A 15676-nucleotide genomic window follows, 5' to 3' on the forward strand; every position below is an offset into this window, starting at 1 on the left:
GACGATCAAGGGTGGGCTCCCATCTCAGGGCACCTTTGCCATGCAGGTGTCCTGCTCACAGGTCTCAGGGATTAGAACATGGATGTCTTTGGGGGCTGTTATTCTGCCCATCACAATGCCCAACAGGGTTTTTTAAGGAGAGACAAAAAGTGGAGACAAGGCACTCCAGGGCATGCAGCCCCCTCAGCCATGCCTGCCACTGCAACCCTGGCCGGGATGTTTTAAAACAAGCTGTATTTATGACAAAAGTGTATGTAGCCTGTGAATTTTGAGGTCTGTTGGACCATTTCTGCCTCCACTCCAGTCCCACTGCCCACGGCCTGCGGGATTCCACTCAGCTCCGGTCTCTCCTCCCCTGAGCTCCTGCCCACCTCCAACCCCACAGCCACACCCGGAGAGGGTGGTCTGTGCTGCAGCCTCCACCTCCCCCAATATCCTGACCCAGGCCCCAGAAAGTTCTAGTCCCATCTCCAGCCCTCCACAGCTCCAGCTGAGGGGTTCATGCTCAGCCCTTGTCCTGACCTGTGCTGGGTGCTCAGGGCACAGCCCAGACCCACCTGGCTCAATCTGGTCATCTCACCCAGGCCCACTGCCAATGCCGACCCACCCCGAGATCCCCAACCCTTCTCAGTGCCAGCCTGACCCACCCTGTAGTGGCCACAAGAGGCAGACAAACTACTGGTTTCAGGTCGTCTTAAGAAATAAACCCCATATTTCGTTTCCGTTACACAGTATGTGACCCTGGTTATGTAAAACTCAAAAAGATAAGTTAATGACAGTGTTGCCAAGGCATCTGTGCTGGTGCCCTGGGACTCTGTTTTAATGAAAATGGTCTAACTCTGCACGCAGATCCTGATTGCTTTTGTCACTCAAATCATGGTGCATGGTCTGGGTGGGCGGAACCAGACCCTTCAGATGGACAGATGCCTGAGGCTGACCTGTTGCCATCGGCAGGGCTGCAGGGAGCTTCTCAAACTCTCTGTGAACAGACAACACACAACTGTGCTCCCCAAGACTGTCCCCTCTTGACTCTCTCCGAGCGTACACTGCAACCCACTGTCCTCACCTGTCATTTCCTTTGTCCCCAGTCCAGGTGCCACCCAGGTACCAGGACCGAGGTCCGGGCTGCCTGGACACATCCTGGCCCTACACCCACCTGCCGAGTGACCGTGGGCGAGGTGGGCAGCCTTGTCTGTGGAACCCAGACAAGAATGGACCCTGCCTGGTGTGAGGGAGCCAGGGGCCTGCCACTCTGCAGGACCTGCCAGGCCCACACAGGTTCTGCCCCAGCCCTGGGGCAAACCGTCTTACAGCTCGGTGTTTATGCAAACATCACGTCCTTGTTCTGCCTGGAATCCAGTCTCCCAGCCACAGGAGGAAGGGTGCTGAGACCCGCAGCCTGCAGCTGCTGCCCCTTACTGATGGGGGGCCCTGCCCAGACCCCCGCCGGACGCCTTGGGTGAGGCAGGCCAGAACCCCGCTTGCCTTCCACTCCAGATTACACTGCCCTCTGCCAGCGGATTCTACTAGAAGTGTCAACAGCCCATTCCATCTCAGAATAATTTAAGATGGGATGGGATGCAAGTTATAGGCCTGGCATTTAGGATCATAACAGAACAGCAAAGCTAACATCGCGTGTGTTCAGACGAGACAGGTCATGTCACTGGGACATGGCCCAGTGAGGCCAGCACACGAGGCGCTCAGTTCCCCAGGCGTGGCAGACTGGTCAAGGCCGTGGCAGAGTCCCCAGATGAGGGCGGGGAGGCAGGTCCAGAGAAGCCCTTCTGGGCCCAGCGCAGGGCCCTCCCCACCAGGAAAGACTCCCGTAGGCAGGCTTGGCCCCCAGCTGCTGTCTAAGGAAAGGAAGGCCGTTCACAACACATTTTCAAATTAATTTTTATCAATGCCTGTAAGAAATTAAGGAGGATTTCAAGTGATTGCCATTTCAATGATCTTGATGAAACTGCTTGGATATGGTTACCATTAAACTTCAATAAGAGAGGACGATCATTTATTGGTATCTTCAGGGTAAGAGAGGGCAGAGGGAGACCACTCCAATGTCTTGCCGTACTGCATGGAGTCCCCGGTGTGCCCCACTGGCTCGTGAGAGGCCTCTGCTTATCGCTGGCTCACGCACAGCCCCACATCGCGCAGTGTGAACAGTGTTGGCCCACATGTCGAGCCTTGCAGGCCTGCAGGGGAGGGCACAGTCCCTCCAGCGTCTCCTGTGGGCGCCATGTGTCTACTTCCACAGCTCCCCCAGCGGCTTCTGTGCGGCGGCCCAGATGGTGTCCTCACAGAGCTCGCAGATTTCCTTGTGGACATCTTCAATGCTTTTGGAAGCATCAACCATCTGTTCCCACAGGGGTGGCAGGAGAAAAAGAGGATGGTTAATGCTTGTCACTGTTCCCTGTGTGCGTGGGGATCTCAGACGGGGTGGGGTTCTGGAAGGCACAGTGTGGGCAGCTCTAGGGTCCTTCACCCCACACCTTTCTCTGACCCTTAGCCTCGACTGGGGAGCATGGGTTTTGCTTGCGTCCTTGGGATGAAGTCACCTTGCACTCCTGCTGCAGCCCAGATGCAGGAGAAACACTCACTCTTACTCCTGATCGGACCTACGCCCCTCCTCATGATCCCACAGGGGCACATGTCAGCAAGGTGCCCACACACCAGCTCCTTCCCACCACAAGCTGTAGGGCTCAGGTCATGCCCCTGCACCTCCGTGGCCACGCCTGGATGCTGCTTGGAACTTGAAGTTCTGCAGAGAAGCCAACCTTGAGTCTGAATCCTCTCCTCCCTGGGAAGATGAGTTTTGTCCTGACACAGCCAGGCTGTCCTCCTCTTGCCAACAAGAAGGACATTTACACGTTAAATGCTATGCCCTACGTGAAAAGCATGAGGACCTGCAGTCACTAAGGGAGCCAGCCCCCGAGGGAAACCGCTCTCCTAAGGGAAGAAGATGGGGATAGACAGAAGTGCGGGCGTGCCTAGGAGTCCCCTCTTCCGTCCTTGTTCTGGGCCTAGGTCGAGCATCAGCCCTGGTGCGGGTGAGTCCTTCTAGACAGCCTCTGGGGCAGCAATTCTGGAAAAGCTCCTCGATTTTTTCAGACGCATTCAGAAGAATTTATGAGGTCTGACGATGCAGGAAAGAGAATGACTTCCTACCAACCCCAAGACCCCACACGAGTGTCACCTTCCTGAAAGTCACCTTGCCGGTCACCATTCCAGCCACAAAACTCTCACTCAGAACCGTCCCAGACACTTACATGGGACAGCTCTCTGCGCTGGCTTACTGCACACGGCGTACTGCGTATAAACTCGCACACGGGCGTGTTATGTGTAACCCGCACGTGAACACCTCCAGTCTTCTGAGGGCCTGGGGCAGCGACAGACCAGCAGTAACAAGCACCCAGATATTGATTTCGACGGTCTTTATCCACAAAAAAGGAACCAGGGATACCTGGGGAAGCGATCAACGCCAGAGCTGGGCTGAGAAAGCACAGGCTGAGCCCAGAAGATCTTAATGTGCTGGGAGCAACAAGGGCCCAAGGGAAGGGCTTGCAGGGACTCCATAGGCCAGACCTGGGGCAACCTGGCATCAAGAAACAGTGGTACTGGGGCCGGCCCTGTGGCTTGGTGGTTAAGTGTGCGTGCTCCACTACTGGCAGCCTGGGTTCAGATCCCAGGCGCGCACCAACACACCGCTTGTCCAGCCATGCTGAGGCATTGTCCCACATACAGCAACTAGAAGGATGTGCAACTATGACATACAACTATCTACTGGGGCTTTGGGGAGAAAAAGGGAAAAAAAAAAGGAGGAGGATGGGCAATACATTTTAGCTCAGGGCCAGTCTTCCTCAGCAAAAAGAGGATTGGCATGGATATTAGCTCAGGGCTGATCTTCCTCACCAAAAAAAAAAAAAAAACAGTACTAATGGACTGCTGGTGAATGAGACAGAAGCGAATAAACAAACTGAAAGTCTGATGAACAATGAGATATTTACATTTCAAAGAACCTCCTCACAAAACCCTTATTAATGACAGAGGGACACAGAGTAACTTCACTGTGGAGAAGCCTGGCAGATCTCACCTCAATCAAGTGGTCCAAGTGAACATCACTAGAAATGGGACACAGTGAAATTGTACACCATGTAAAAGGATGCAGGGAGAACCCAGCATTTCTTCTGTGCCATCCCTGTGTCTTAGCTGTCTGGGCTGCTATGACATAGACTGGGTGGCTTATAGACAAGAAATTTCTTTCTCACAGTTCTGCAGGCTTGGAAGTCCAAGATCAAGACATCGGCAGATTCAGAGTCAGTGAGGGACTGCTTCTTGCTTCACAGATTGCCATCTTCTTGCTGTGTTCTCAGGCGGTGGAAGGGGTGAGGAAGCTCTCTGGGTGTGTGCGTGCGTGCGTGCGTGTGTGTGTAAGATCAGCCCTGAGCGAACATCCATGCCAATCCTCCTCTTTTTGCTGAGGAAGACTGGCCCTGGGCTAACATCTGTGCCCATCTTCCTCCACTTTATATGGGATGCTGCCTCAGCATGGCCTGACAAGCAGTGCATTGGTGCGTGCCTGGGATCTGAACCCAGGCTGCCAGCAGCGGAGCACACGGGCCCTGGCGTCTCTTTTCTATGGGCACTAATCCTAATCACAAGGGCTCCACCCTCATGACCTAATCACCTCTTAAAGGCCCCACACCTCCTAATACCATCACAGTGGGGGTTGGGTTTCAACACATGAACTTGGGGGATACAAACATTCAGGCCATGGCACTCTGCCCAAGATGCGCAACCGGAATCCAGTCATGAGGAAACAGCAAAGTCAACCTGAGACTCGTCTACAAAATTAACTATTGTGATCTTCAAAAATGTCAAGGTCATGAAAGTCACAGGTTAGAGACCAGAGAGACATGACTATGGACTGGGTCCTTTGTTATCAAGGACACTAGTGGGACCAAAGGGGCAACGTGAACGGGGCCTGGTGACCAGACAGTAGGAATGGACCGTGTTACTGTCCCTATTTTGACAGGTAGGTAGGAGTTACTCAAGGATATGGTGGGGAGGGGGTGAGGTACTAACTTATTCTCAAATGGTCCTGGGCAAGTATTTTGTATTGTACTTCCAACTTTTCTGTTAAGTTTGTTATTGCTTAAAAAATTTGCAAAAGAATGCTAAAAAAATTAATTTTCAAATAAACAAATGCTGAGAATTCTATGCCAGGAGAGCTGCCCTATAAGAAACGTTAAAGGAGGGAAATGTAGCAGGTATGGGAAGGAGAGGAGAGCCTCATGCTGGGCAGCAGGAGTGACCACCTTTTCTCTGCTGCTTCCCCTCTTCACATTCCCAGTTTATACATTCTTGTCTTGTTCCTTGCAGATGCTGAAATGCGTTAAATATCAAGAATAACTTTTTTTTTAAAGTTTTTTGTTTTTAATTTTAATTTAATTTTATTTATTTTTTCCCCAAAGCCCCAGTAGATAGCTGTATGTCATAGTTGCACATCCTTCTAGTTGCTGTATGTGGGACGCGGCCTCAGCATGGCCTGAGAAGTGGTGCGTCGGTGCGCGCCCGGGATCCGAACACGGGCCGCCAGCAGCTGAGCGCGCGCACTTAACCGCTAAGCCACCGGGCCGGCCCTCAAGAATAATTTAAACCATGTACAACTAATTGAAAAGAGAAAAGCAGAAAAACAGAACAGAACTTTGGAACTGAGTATATGACAGTCAGTCAGGAGAGAAATGAGCTAGGAGCTGAGCACCGCAATGCATCCTCCAGGTGGGGAGAGAGCGCCCATCCTCACCCCTCAGACAGGTGTGTGGGCTCAGCACTGACCCGAGCACACGAAGAAGAGGACGGAGAGGTCAAGGGTCTGCTTCAAAAACCCACGCGCACCCTATACCACCAAGGAGCTGCCCAGAGGGAGCGCCGCCCGGCAGGAGTCAGGCAGTCAGTGCAGACAGTGGGGAGCCGCCAGACTGGCCGGTCCAGGGAGAAGCATCAACCAGACGTGATGGCCAAAACCATGAACCCAAACCAACCACCTTCCCCTCCCAGAGTAGCCAATCTGCAGCCTGTGGCCGGCAGTATTGCCAACAGTCAAGTAAAGCGGCGCTGTCCCTCTGGGAGCAGGCATGTGCATGCACCGCTGGACCCACCAGGGCCTCGGGCCACGCTGCACAAAGGTGGGCCCAGTGACTAGGGTAGGCTCAAGAGAAGGTGGTGGTGGGGATCAGGTGCGTGCAGGGAGGAACAGAGAGGGGCCCGCTTTGGTGTCTGCTGGGAGGACAGTGGATGAGTCCTGTGAGAAGGGAGGAGTGAGGCTAACTCCCAGGACTGGGGCCAGGGCACTGAGACCAGAGGGTGTGTGGCCGTGGGCGGACACACAGAGGGAGATGGTGGAATGCGACCGTGGTGGGACACACATGGGGCTAAGCATCTGGGGAGAGGCCCAAGCCAGACTGCAGAATTGGAGACGTCTGGCACCTGGGAGTCAGTGTGGAGACAGGTGCGCCCCCATGAGCGGGGTAGGGAACGGGCCTGGGGCTGGAGCTGCAGGAGGGTTGGGAGGGGGGTAGCAAATGACTGACTCCAATGACAAAATGACTCTTACAATAAAAATGGAAGGCAGAATGAGGAGTAACTCACGGATTCCATGTTCTGGATGACAACAGCGCATGGCTAAAGCCCAGCAGGACAGAAACCTGCGGGGCAGTCAGCTCTGAAAAGGGACCTACCAGCAGGATTGCTGCTTTGGAGTTACTGTCTTTCAAACTCTCCCCCGACTCACCAAGGCACCAAATTTCCATGTTTTGCAAACTCACGAAGGACTGGAATTTGCTGGCCCCAAGAACCCCTGAGGGAGCAGCCCCGCAGCTCTGTGGGCAGGAGAGCAAGGCAGACACTGCAGCCACCTTGCTGACAGTGCTGACCCACTCAGCAGAGGGCATCCTTGGCCACTTTCCCACCGCTCCCAGTTTGCAATTCTGGGGTGACAGTGGATCACACTCTCACCTTCCAGTTCAAAGTCGTGTCTCCCATGAGCTGGTGAAAGCGCTGTGACACGCTCTCCTGGAAAGTCCTGTTCTCATAGCGCTCACAGCCAAACTTTCCCCGAGTGGCAGCCTCTGCCAACTTTAACTGAAGGAACACGACGAGGTCCGGTTTCGGGAGGCCCACGTCGGGCTGCTTGCACCAATCCAGGGAAAAATCCTGGGAAAACGAACCCAACAGTTAGAGAAAGGAAGCTTCATAGAGTCTAGTTTTTGGTTTCAAAATTCATAAAAAAGGGGAAAACATGAGCTATCATTTGTTGAGATACCGAGACATGAGAAGTCCTACATAGTAGTGGCTCTCTTTTTATTTTTTAGATCTCAAATGTTTTGCTTTCCCATGCCACCTTCTTGTTTTGACTCTGAATATGTTCAAAAGCACACAGAATGCACGTGGCCCCATGGATCTGTCACCCACAGCTGGGTCCTCAGATGGTCATGCTGATGCAGCTCGAACCCTCTGACCGGCTAGAACGCACAGTCCATGTGGCAGAGACCCTGGGCATAGGAGGCCTGGGACGGAGAACAGATGGGGCCAGCGACGGGCACAGGGCCCTTGGCCGTGTCCTTTCACCCACATCTGCTGGGGTGTCACCTGCTTCTGGAGAGAGGGAAACCACCTTGAGCGCACACCGTGTGACGTCTTCTGCACGTTCTCTCTTGCTCATCCCATCAACTCTCTAAAGATAGTGTCCCCATTGCTGAGGAAAAGGGAGGGCCAGCAAGTGCATGAATCAAAGCCACACAGCTCTGAAGACTTAGGGTTAGAACCCAGCTGGGAGTTCAGAGCCACATGCCGAGGACAACACTGAGCAGAGTGATGAACCCGTCGGCTCCTCAGCAGCACATGAGGATGTGAGGGAACCACGGCCTGTCAGTCACCTGTCTTGTCCTCCTTTCACAGATGGAATCTGAGTGACCAATACTTCATGGGGAAGTGTCCTTTAAGGGGAATTCCAGCTGGCACGTGAAGGATGGGCAGAATTCAAAGGTTATCATTTGCAACCACTCATGAATTAACCATCATCGAGGGCTGTTATCACAAGAGAGACGACCAGATATCCTGTGCCTCCTGATAGGAGAGCCACTGCTCCTTATTGAGCCTTGCAAAAATAAAATTAAAAAAACTCTAATGTAAGGAAAAAAAGAGATGTGGGAACCTATATGCATTAAGAGAGACTTAAGAGTATGGACCTTAACTGGATTCTGATTCAATCTAACTGTAAAAACACAAGATGATTCAAACAGCTCGAGAGGGGACTGTGAACTTTAACACCAACTGAATGACGACATTATGAATGACTGCTCACTTTTTTGAGGTGAGATTATGTTTTTAAAAAGTGATTTTGGGGATGTGCACTGAAAGGTTTATGAAGGACTTGATGATGTGTTTGGTAGGTCCTAGAGATAGACGTGCTGAGGCAGGTGATGGTGCTGGGGGTTTATCATTTTCTCTGCTGTTATATATTTGAAAATTTCTAAATAAAAAGCAGAAAAAAGGGGCCATGCAGTCACTGCCATCATACCTGTGAAACAACAGCTACCTGGGACAGGGAGGTCAGGAAAATAAAAATAAAGTATCCCGGACATGCCTGCTGTCTGGTCTGAAAACAAAGACACTAGACGAAAAAGTTCTGCTGATGCAGCATCTTTGAAAATGTATCATCCAAACAAGAAATACAGTTCTATCTGTGAAAACAACCTGTAGCTACACAAACGTCTGCTCTTCCTGAATAAAGACCAGATTAACTCAGTGCACACACGGACCATAAGACTCCCAGGGGCAGTGATGGGAATGTATGCATGCTTCTCTGTGACAAAAGAACAGAGTCCACTCCTGGCACCATCCCACGGGGCTGAGCAACACTCACCGCCTTGGCGCTGGTGTAGGCGACACCAGAAAATGCATATCTGTCCACGACGAGGGTGATGCCCTGGCTCAACTTCTCCTTAATTAATGGCCTAAAAAACAGAGAATGCTTCTGACCCATTTGGTCTGGCTTCACAGGCCCTGAGCTATCATGCTTAAATCATCCTGACGATACAATTCAGCAATTCAGAAAGCGACACAATGAAGGGATTATGAGGCAGCGATTTATAACCTTATTTTTATTCAAAAAAGCTCTGGATCTTCTCTTTAGAGGATGCCACATGGGCACTCCCAGAAAAGCCCACTATGAAAAAGACAAGTCCACTGAACACAACTGATAAAGATGGACGCTCACAGGAAGGCTTGCTCAGCTGTCCGGACAGGGGTGTAGAGGGGCAAGGCTACCCTACTGGGGAAAGGAGAACCTGGGCTAAGGAGAGGGCAGGAGTGGACGCAGCCTGGAGGTGATGCAATGGTGCTCGTGCCCTTGAGCCAGAAATGCAAGGACACAGATGGAAGGGATGCTGAGGAAGATCTCAACTAGGTGACGGCAGGTCCACCGGCATCCCCTAGCCCCAAGATCTTAGGAAGATGTGCAAAGACAAAGGGTTTGACACTAGCAAGAAGCATCGCTTGCACTTTGGAGAACAAAAAGATGTTTGATACCTGTGACCTTGAGAAGCTCACAGAATAGCTCAGGGGAGAAGACACACTTCCAACAGTCAGATGCAATTTTCATCACAGCATTATTTACAATTGCAAACTATTAAAAAACAACCTAATCTCACAAAATTGGTAGAATCAACATGGCACATGCACAACAGCAAATGATACAACTGTATAAAGCATGAGGAAGATGTCTCTAAGCAGATATAAAATGGTCTCCTGATGTGATGTTAATGAAGCGAAGTACAAATAAGTACATACAGAATGTTACCTTTTGTATAAGAAAAAAGGTGAATTAAGACCACGCCTGCGGGCCGGCCCCGTGGCTTAGCGGTGGCTTAGCGGTGGCTTAGCGGTTAAGTGCGCGTGCTCCGCTGCTGGCGGCCCGGGCCCGGATCCCGGGCGCGCACTGACACACTGCTTCTCCGGCCACGCTGAGGCCACGTCCCACATACAGCAACTAGAAGGATGTGCAGCTGTGACATACAACTATCTAATGGGGCTTTGGGGGAAAAATAAATAAATAAATAAATAAAATTAAAAAAACAAAAAAGACCACACCTACGTATCTGCTTATTTTGTAAAAAAAAAAATTCAGGAGGGGACATTAGAAATGAATGGAATGGGTCACCCAAAGGGGAGGGCAGGAGTCACACAGAGGGGGATGGGCAGGGCACTGACCTTTTGTATGGTTTTGACTTAGAACCATTTAATGTCTTATGTATTCAAAAACTAAATCAACAAGGATGGAAAAAAAACCCCTAAAATTATATAGAGTCAAATGAACCCAACTGTACCCCAGATGAACACACAGAGAAGGGGGAACTTGCCCTAAGACTTGAACACAGCACTTCATGTACCTGTTCTAATGGCAGAGCTGCATACCAGCCTTGACCTCGACACAGGCTTTTACACAAGTGTGGGAGCAGCAATCCTAAAACCATTCTTCGTGGACTGCAGGACTGGCAACGGGGGAGCCTGGGAGAGCCTGCAGTGCTGGGCTAGAACAGCAGGTGTCAGCGTGAACTCACCAGTTTTAGTGTGAACATACAGACAAATAAACAGAAACAGACACAGAGAAGATAAATGTGCATGTAGGTCTGTCCACCGTAGGAGCCTAGAAGCAGGGATGTCCCACTAGCAGTAGGCACACCTAGCACCCCACTGGTTTCTAAACCCCACTCTCCACTAAAGGGACACAAGAGCTGGTTCCCTGGCTGGAGCAGCAGAAAACGTAAGAGAAGCCCAAACATCTTGTCACCAAAAAGTAAGTGCTCAAAAGGTGAGGTCTGGGAACACGTCAAATGGATATGGGAGCCAGCTTGAAGAGATTCCCACAGGCCAAATCTGCAACAATCTGAACGTCGAAACAAATGACAGCAGTGGCCTATCACCCAGTGAGTAAAAAAGAACTTGTGAGTCCATACTGATGACGGATGGAGACAGCAGGACAGCTCTTCCTTACATAGAATGCCAACCAATAAATGTAGAAGGAATAACGGAATTAGAAAACCACCATATGAAATCATAATAATGGACTCAGACAGGATGATTAATGAATGCTAACGTAGGAGATCAAAGTTTGATGGGGAAGGGGATATTTACGTAGTTCTGCAGTATTTCCCCTTTGACTGTTTACAACAGGAAACAGTGTCACTTAGTGGATGAGCCTGGCCGGCACCACCTTCACAAGTGTTCCAGGGGAAACCCCAGTGACGGCCGTGCTCCCTCGCGTCCTCCTGGCACGATGCCCTAAGGAGGACCCACTGTCACTTCTGTGGTATTCCTGCCAAAGACATACACCCAAATCCACTTGTGAGGAAACGTCAGACAAACCCAGAGGTTTATAGAACAAATAAAATTTTTAAAAAGAGGGTGAGTGAGCGATAAAGTGTGGCAGAATGTAAATACCAGGTGAAGCTTCGTGAAGGGCAGACGGGAACTCTTGGTACTGTTCTTGCAACTCTTCCCATTGACGGAAACGCCTTCAATTACTAAATCGCTAAAAAAAGTAAGAGAAATCACTCATTTCCAGGAATGAATTCCTGCATGGAGGCATGTTTAAGATGGCCCTAGAGGATCGGTATTTTTTGGCTAACAGAGAGCGGGAGGAAAGTGGAGGGTGTTACCCCATTCTGTGCCAGGAAACTGCACAGAAGCCAGAAGGCGAGCTATCTGCAGGGACCAGCAAACAGTCCAGTGAAGATACAGTACAGCGAGAGGGGGAAAGTTAACAGGCTGGAGAAAATAACCAGTTTCCTCACAGGGTGCTTCAAGTACCAGGTGAGCTCACGACAGCCCGGGCTTACTGAGCACTCACTCCCAGGACTGCCTGGCCGACTCCAATGGACCATCACACCAGACCTACCTCGCTGATGAGGAAGCTGTGGTTGAGAGGGGCTGGGCAAGACCAAGGTCACACAGCCGGGAGGCACTGGTGTCGAGGAGAACCCCGCATCTGAACTCTCACCCAAGGACGTTCAAGTCTCAGAAAGACTGATGTGATGGCAGTGGCTGAAATGATCTGAACGGGGAGCTGTGGGAGGTGGCAGAACAAACCACACATAGGCAGGCCTGCGTACCTGGGACAAGACCACCATTTAGGAAGTAGAGTCAACATGACTTTTCATTTTGAATTAGGCCTACATTACTTTTCTACAAAGCCACAAAAAGCAAAATTAGAACAATGATGTCCATAAATTCCAGATGTATTAAAGATTATAAGAATGGTCTCATTTTCATCTAATACTTGGAGTGGGGAAGGCCTTTCTAAGCAAGAAACCAAGCTAAGCCAGAAGAGAGTAGTGCAGGCTTGCTTGTAGGAGAGAACAAAGCAAAACCACCTGAGCATCCATCCACAGGCATCTGGCTACACCTACTGTGGAACAGCCTTTCTACAGAGCACTCTGCAGCAACGGGAAAGAAGATGCTACCTCGCTCTTAGTGCTGAGATCTACACGCAGAATCGGAAAGCAAGCTGCAAAATGACTTCTATGGTAGGGTCCCCTTTATTTATCTTAAAAAACAAAACAACTCCAACAACGTATGTGTGTTATCTACATACGGGCGCAAATGGGAACAAAAGCACCCGAAAGCCTACACTATCGGCACTCAATGAGCAGTTAAATGTTGAGTGAAGAGGGACTCTACTAAGACGATGTGAAACAAAGAGGGGGTGGGAGAGGGTAAACCCCAATGTAAACTGTCAACTTCAGTTAACAATGTTTGTCAACTGTAACAAATTGAACAGGCTAATCGAAAAAAATAAAAATAAAAACAAAAAAGAAATAGGCTAATGGAAGATATAATCTGATAAGAGAAAGAGTGGAGGAGGAAAAGAGGGGGATAGGGTTAGGGGGAACTCTCTGTACTTCTTTCTTCTGTAAGGAAGATCAGCCCTGAGCTACCATCTGTCACCAATCCTCTTTTTTGCTGAGGAAGACTGGCCCTGGGCTAACATCTGTGCCCATCTTCCCCCACTTTATATGGGACGCCGCCACAGCATGGTTTGACAAGCGGTGCGTGCCTGGGATCTGAACCTGTGAACCCCGGGCCGCTGAAGCGGAGGAAGAGCACTTAACCTCAGCACCACCGGGTCGACCCCTCTCTGTACTTTTTGATCAGCTTTTCTGTATACTTAAAACTACCTAAAAAATAAAATCTATTGGGGCTGGCCCCGTGGCGTAACGGTTAAGTGTGCACGCTCTGCTGCTGGCAGCCCGGGGTTCAGATCCTGGGCGCGCACTGATGCACTGCTTGTCAGGCCATGCTGTGGCGGCGTCCCATATAAAGTGGAGGAAGATGAGCACAGATGTTAACCCAGGGCCAGTCTTCCTCAGCAAAAAAGAGGAGGATTGGCAGGATGTTGGCTCACGGCCGATCTTCTTCACACAAAAAAACTTACAATAAATAAATAAACAAAGTCTATTAATTACAAAAACCAGGGAGGCAGAAGAAAGAAAAAGCATTAATTAATGCTCATTGGGAACTACAGAAATATAGGACCTCCGGCCACGGGACTGGTAATTACAAGACCCTCCTATAGGTATAATCGGTAAAATCTCCAGTGTCACTGTTGGCACATTCACTGAATCTCACGAGGCCAGGGGAGAGGCGGCAGAAGAGAAATGTTTTTACACTTGTTCCCAGCGGTTCGCAGAGAAAAGCAGGTGCACCGAATGATTTTCCATCTCATTTTTCTTTTCCAAGTAAGAACTCAGAAGTCTGCCAATTTCAGTTGATCTTTCTAAAAAGAAAAAAAGAGAAAAACACACACAAGTGAGGTCAGGCTTTCATCTAAATTAGAATTTAGTTTAGCCTGAACTTCAAGTCCTGTACTCAAGTCTGAGTTTTATTTTACAACGTCTTTAGACAGGTTCAGACCTGCCCCTGAAGCCAAAGGAGTTTTCCTGAGGAAGGGCAGCAGTGTGCAAACACACTGGGATGAAAAACTCTTTACGAAAAAGGAACTCAGGTAGAAAGCACTGACCTCAAAGGAAGTATTTATAAGATTTGTAGACTGGTTGGCTTAAAGATTAGAATGATAAATATTTAAAAAAGCATTTTTTCCCATTTCCCTACCCCTGTTTTGTAAACCTTAAGCTGTCTCTTGATATTCTAAGTATTGAGGATATTTTTATAAGCACTTTCAATGTCAATGTTTTACTTTAAAAATTAAAAATATGCCATAAAACCAGTGAGAAGGCAAACAGCTGTCCAAAAAAAACCAAAAACCAAAAATCGAGACATGGATTACAAAAGAGCGCCAGGAAACTTCTGGAGATGACAGATACAGTCGTTATCTTGATTGGGAAGGTGGTTTCATGGGTGTACAATAATGTGAACACTCATCGAACCACACGTTTTCAACACGTGCACTTTATTGTCCACCAACTGTCGATCAGCAGAGCTCCAACACAATCAAAGCACAGCTGCACCAAGACTGAGCGACGGGGCCCGAAGACCAGCAGGAACGACAACGTGCGCCCTGCACGACGCGCAAAGGCGCCAGGGCCCCAGGGAATCGTCTCCGCGGAGTCAGAGCGCGAGCGGGGGCCTCAGCGAGCCTCGGCTGCTCTCAGTCTACACTCTGCCATCGGGAGGAGCCACGACGGGGGCACGGAGCCAGCAGCCGGGCTCACCGCAGGGCGCCCGCCCGTGGTCCCCAGTCCTCCCGTCCCTTGGCTCTCCCATCCCCCCGGGTCCCCCAGTCCACCCAGTCCTCCAGTCCGCCCTGTCCCCGGCCCGGCCTCTCCTCCCGGCGGCTCCCCATGCCCGCCGCGCGCCCCACCCACCTGGGAAGCTGAGCAGCTCGGCGCGGTGGCCGGCGGCGCACAGCGCGGCCACCAGCTTGCGGCCCTGCGTGCTCTTCCCGGCGCGGTCCACGCCCTCCAGCACGATGAGCGCCCCGCGCCGACCCGCCATCGCCGCCTCTGCACGTCGCGCCCTGTTGCCGCGCCGCCGCACCGCCCGGAGCTCCCATTGGCCGGCTCCCGCGGCGCGCGCTTGGATTGGCTGAAGTGTGTCGGCGTCCGCGGCGCCCGTTGGGATTGGCTGAAGTGTGTGGGCGTCCGCGGCGCGCGTTGGGATTGGCTGAAGTGTGTCGGCGTCCGCGGCGCGCGCTGGGATTGGGGAGAGGCAAGACGGCTTGGTCGCACCGCCTCTTCCGGGCCGGAAGCTGGGCGCGCCGTGTCCCGCGCGGGCCGCCGTCCTTGCTCGCGCGGAGAGGGAGGCAGGCGGACCTCTTAGGTCTCCCGATTCGGGGACAGCCGGGCGCGTGGCCGCTCCGACGGTGTCCTGCGGGCGGGGCGAGGAGGGGCTGTCTGCGCTCAGGCCTCGCGACAATCTGGAGAGCACTGGGATTGTCGCCGTCGTCGCTAACGCCCTGAGAGCCACGTTCCGACGACGTGTGCAGATTCACGGGGGGGTGGGGGGAGTTGTGGATCGCCGCGTCCTGGCTCTGTGAGGTGCGGGCCGCACGTGGTCAGCACCCGTGTCGCGAGGGCGGTGCCCGTCGGGCTGGAGACGGCCGCGGCGTCTAGGGAGCGCCCAGTGATGTCGCCCTTGTGTTAGGGACGTCCCGGCGCGC

General features: G+C 51.5%; 1 protein-coding gene across 1 annotated transcript; it reads right to left on the reverse strand.

Moving 5' to 3' along the window:
• Positions 1–1877: 1877 nt before the first annotated feature.
• DTYMK (deoxythymidylate kinase) lies at positions 1878–15027 on the reverse strand. The gene is made up of 5 exons (XM_058533388.1): positions 14883–15027; positions 13726–13834; positions 8924–9014; positions 7015–7212; positions 1878–2353 (listed from the first exon to the last, which is right to left on the reverse strand). The coding sequence occupies exons 1-5, from the start codon at positions 15010–15012 to the stop codon at positions 2243–2245; spliced, it is 639 nt and encodes a 212-aa protein (XP_058389371.1). The 5' UTR covers positions 15013–15027; the 3' UTR covers positions 1878–2242.
• Between the last annotated feature and the right edge of the window lie 649 nt (positions 15028–15676).

This window comes from Diceros bicornis, chromosome 37, assembly GCF_020826845.1.
Source record: "Diceros bicornis minor isolate mBicDic1 chromosome 37, mDicBic1.mat.cur, whole genome shotgun sequence".
NCBI classification, from domain to species: Eukaryota; Metazoa; Chordata; class Mammalia; order Perissodactyla; family Rhinocerotidae; genus Diceros; species Diceros bicornis.

Bases quoted from the DNA above. Each gene is read 5' to 3' on its own strand.
- DTYMK (XM_058533388.1), bottom strand. From the start codon at position 15,012: ATGGCGGGTCGGCGCGGGGCGCTCATCGTGCTGGAGGGCGTGGACCGC. The intron at 9,015-13,725 runs GTAAAAACATTT...TCTGTTTTTTAG, and splicing joins GCGAACCGCTGGGAACAAGT to GCCATTAATTAAGGAGAAGT. The intron at 7,213-8,923 runs GTGAGTGTTGCT...TCGTTTTCCCAG, and splicing joins CCTACACCAGCGCCAAGGCG to GATTTTTCCCTGGATTGGTG.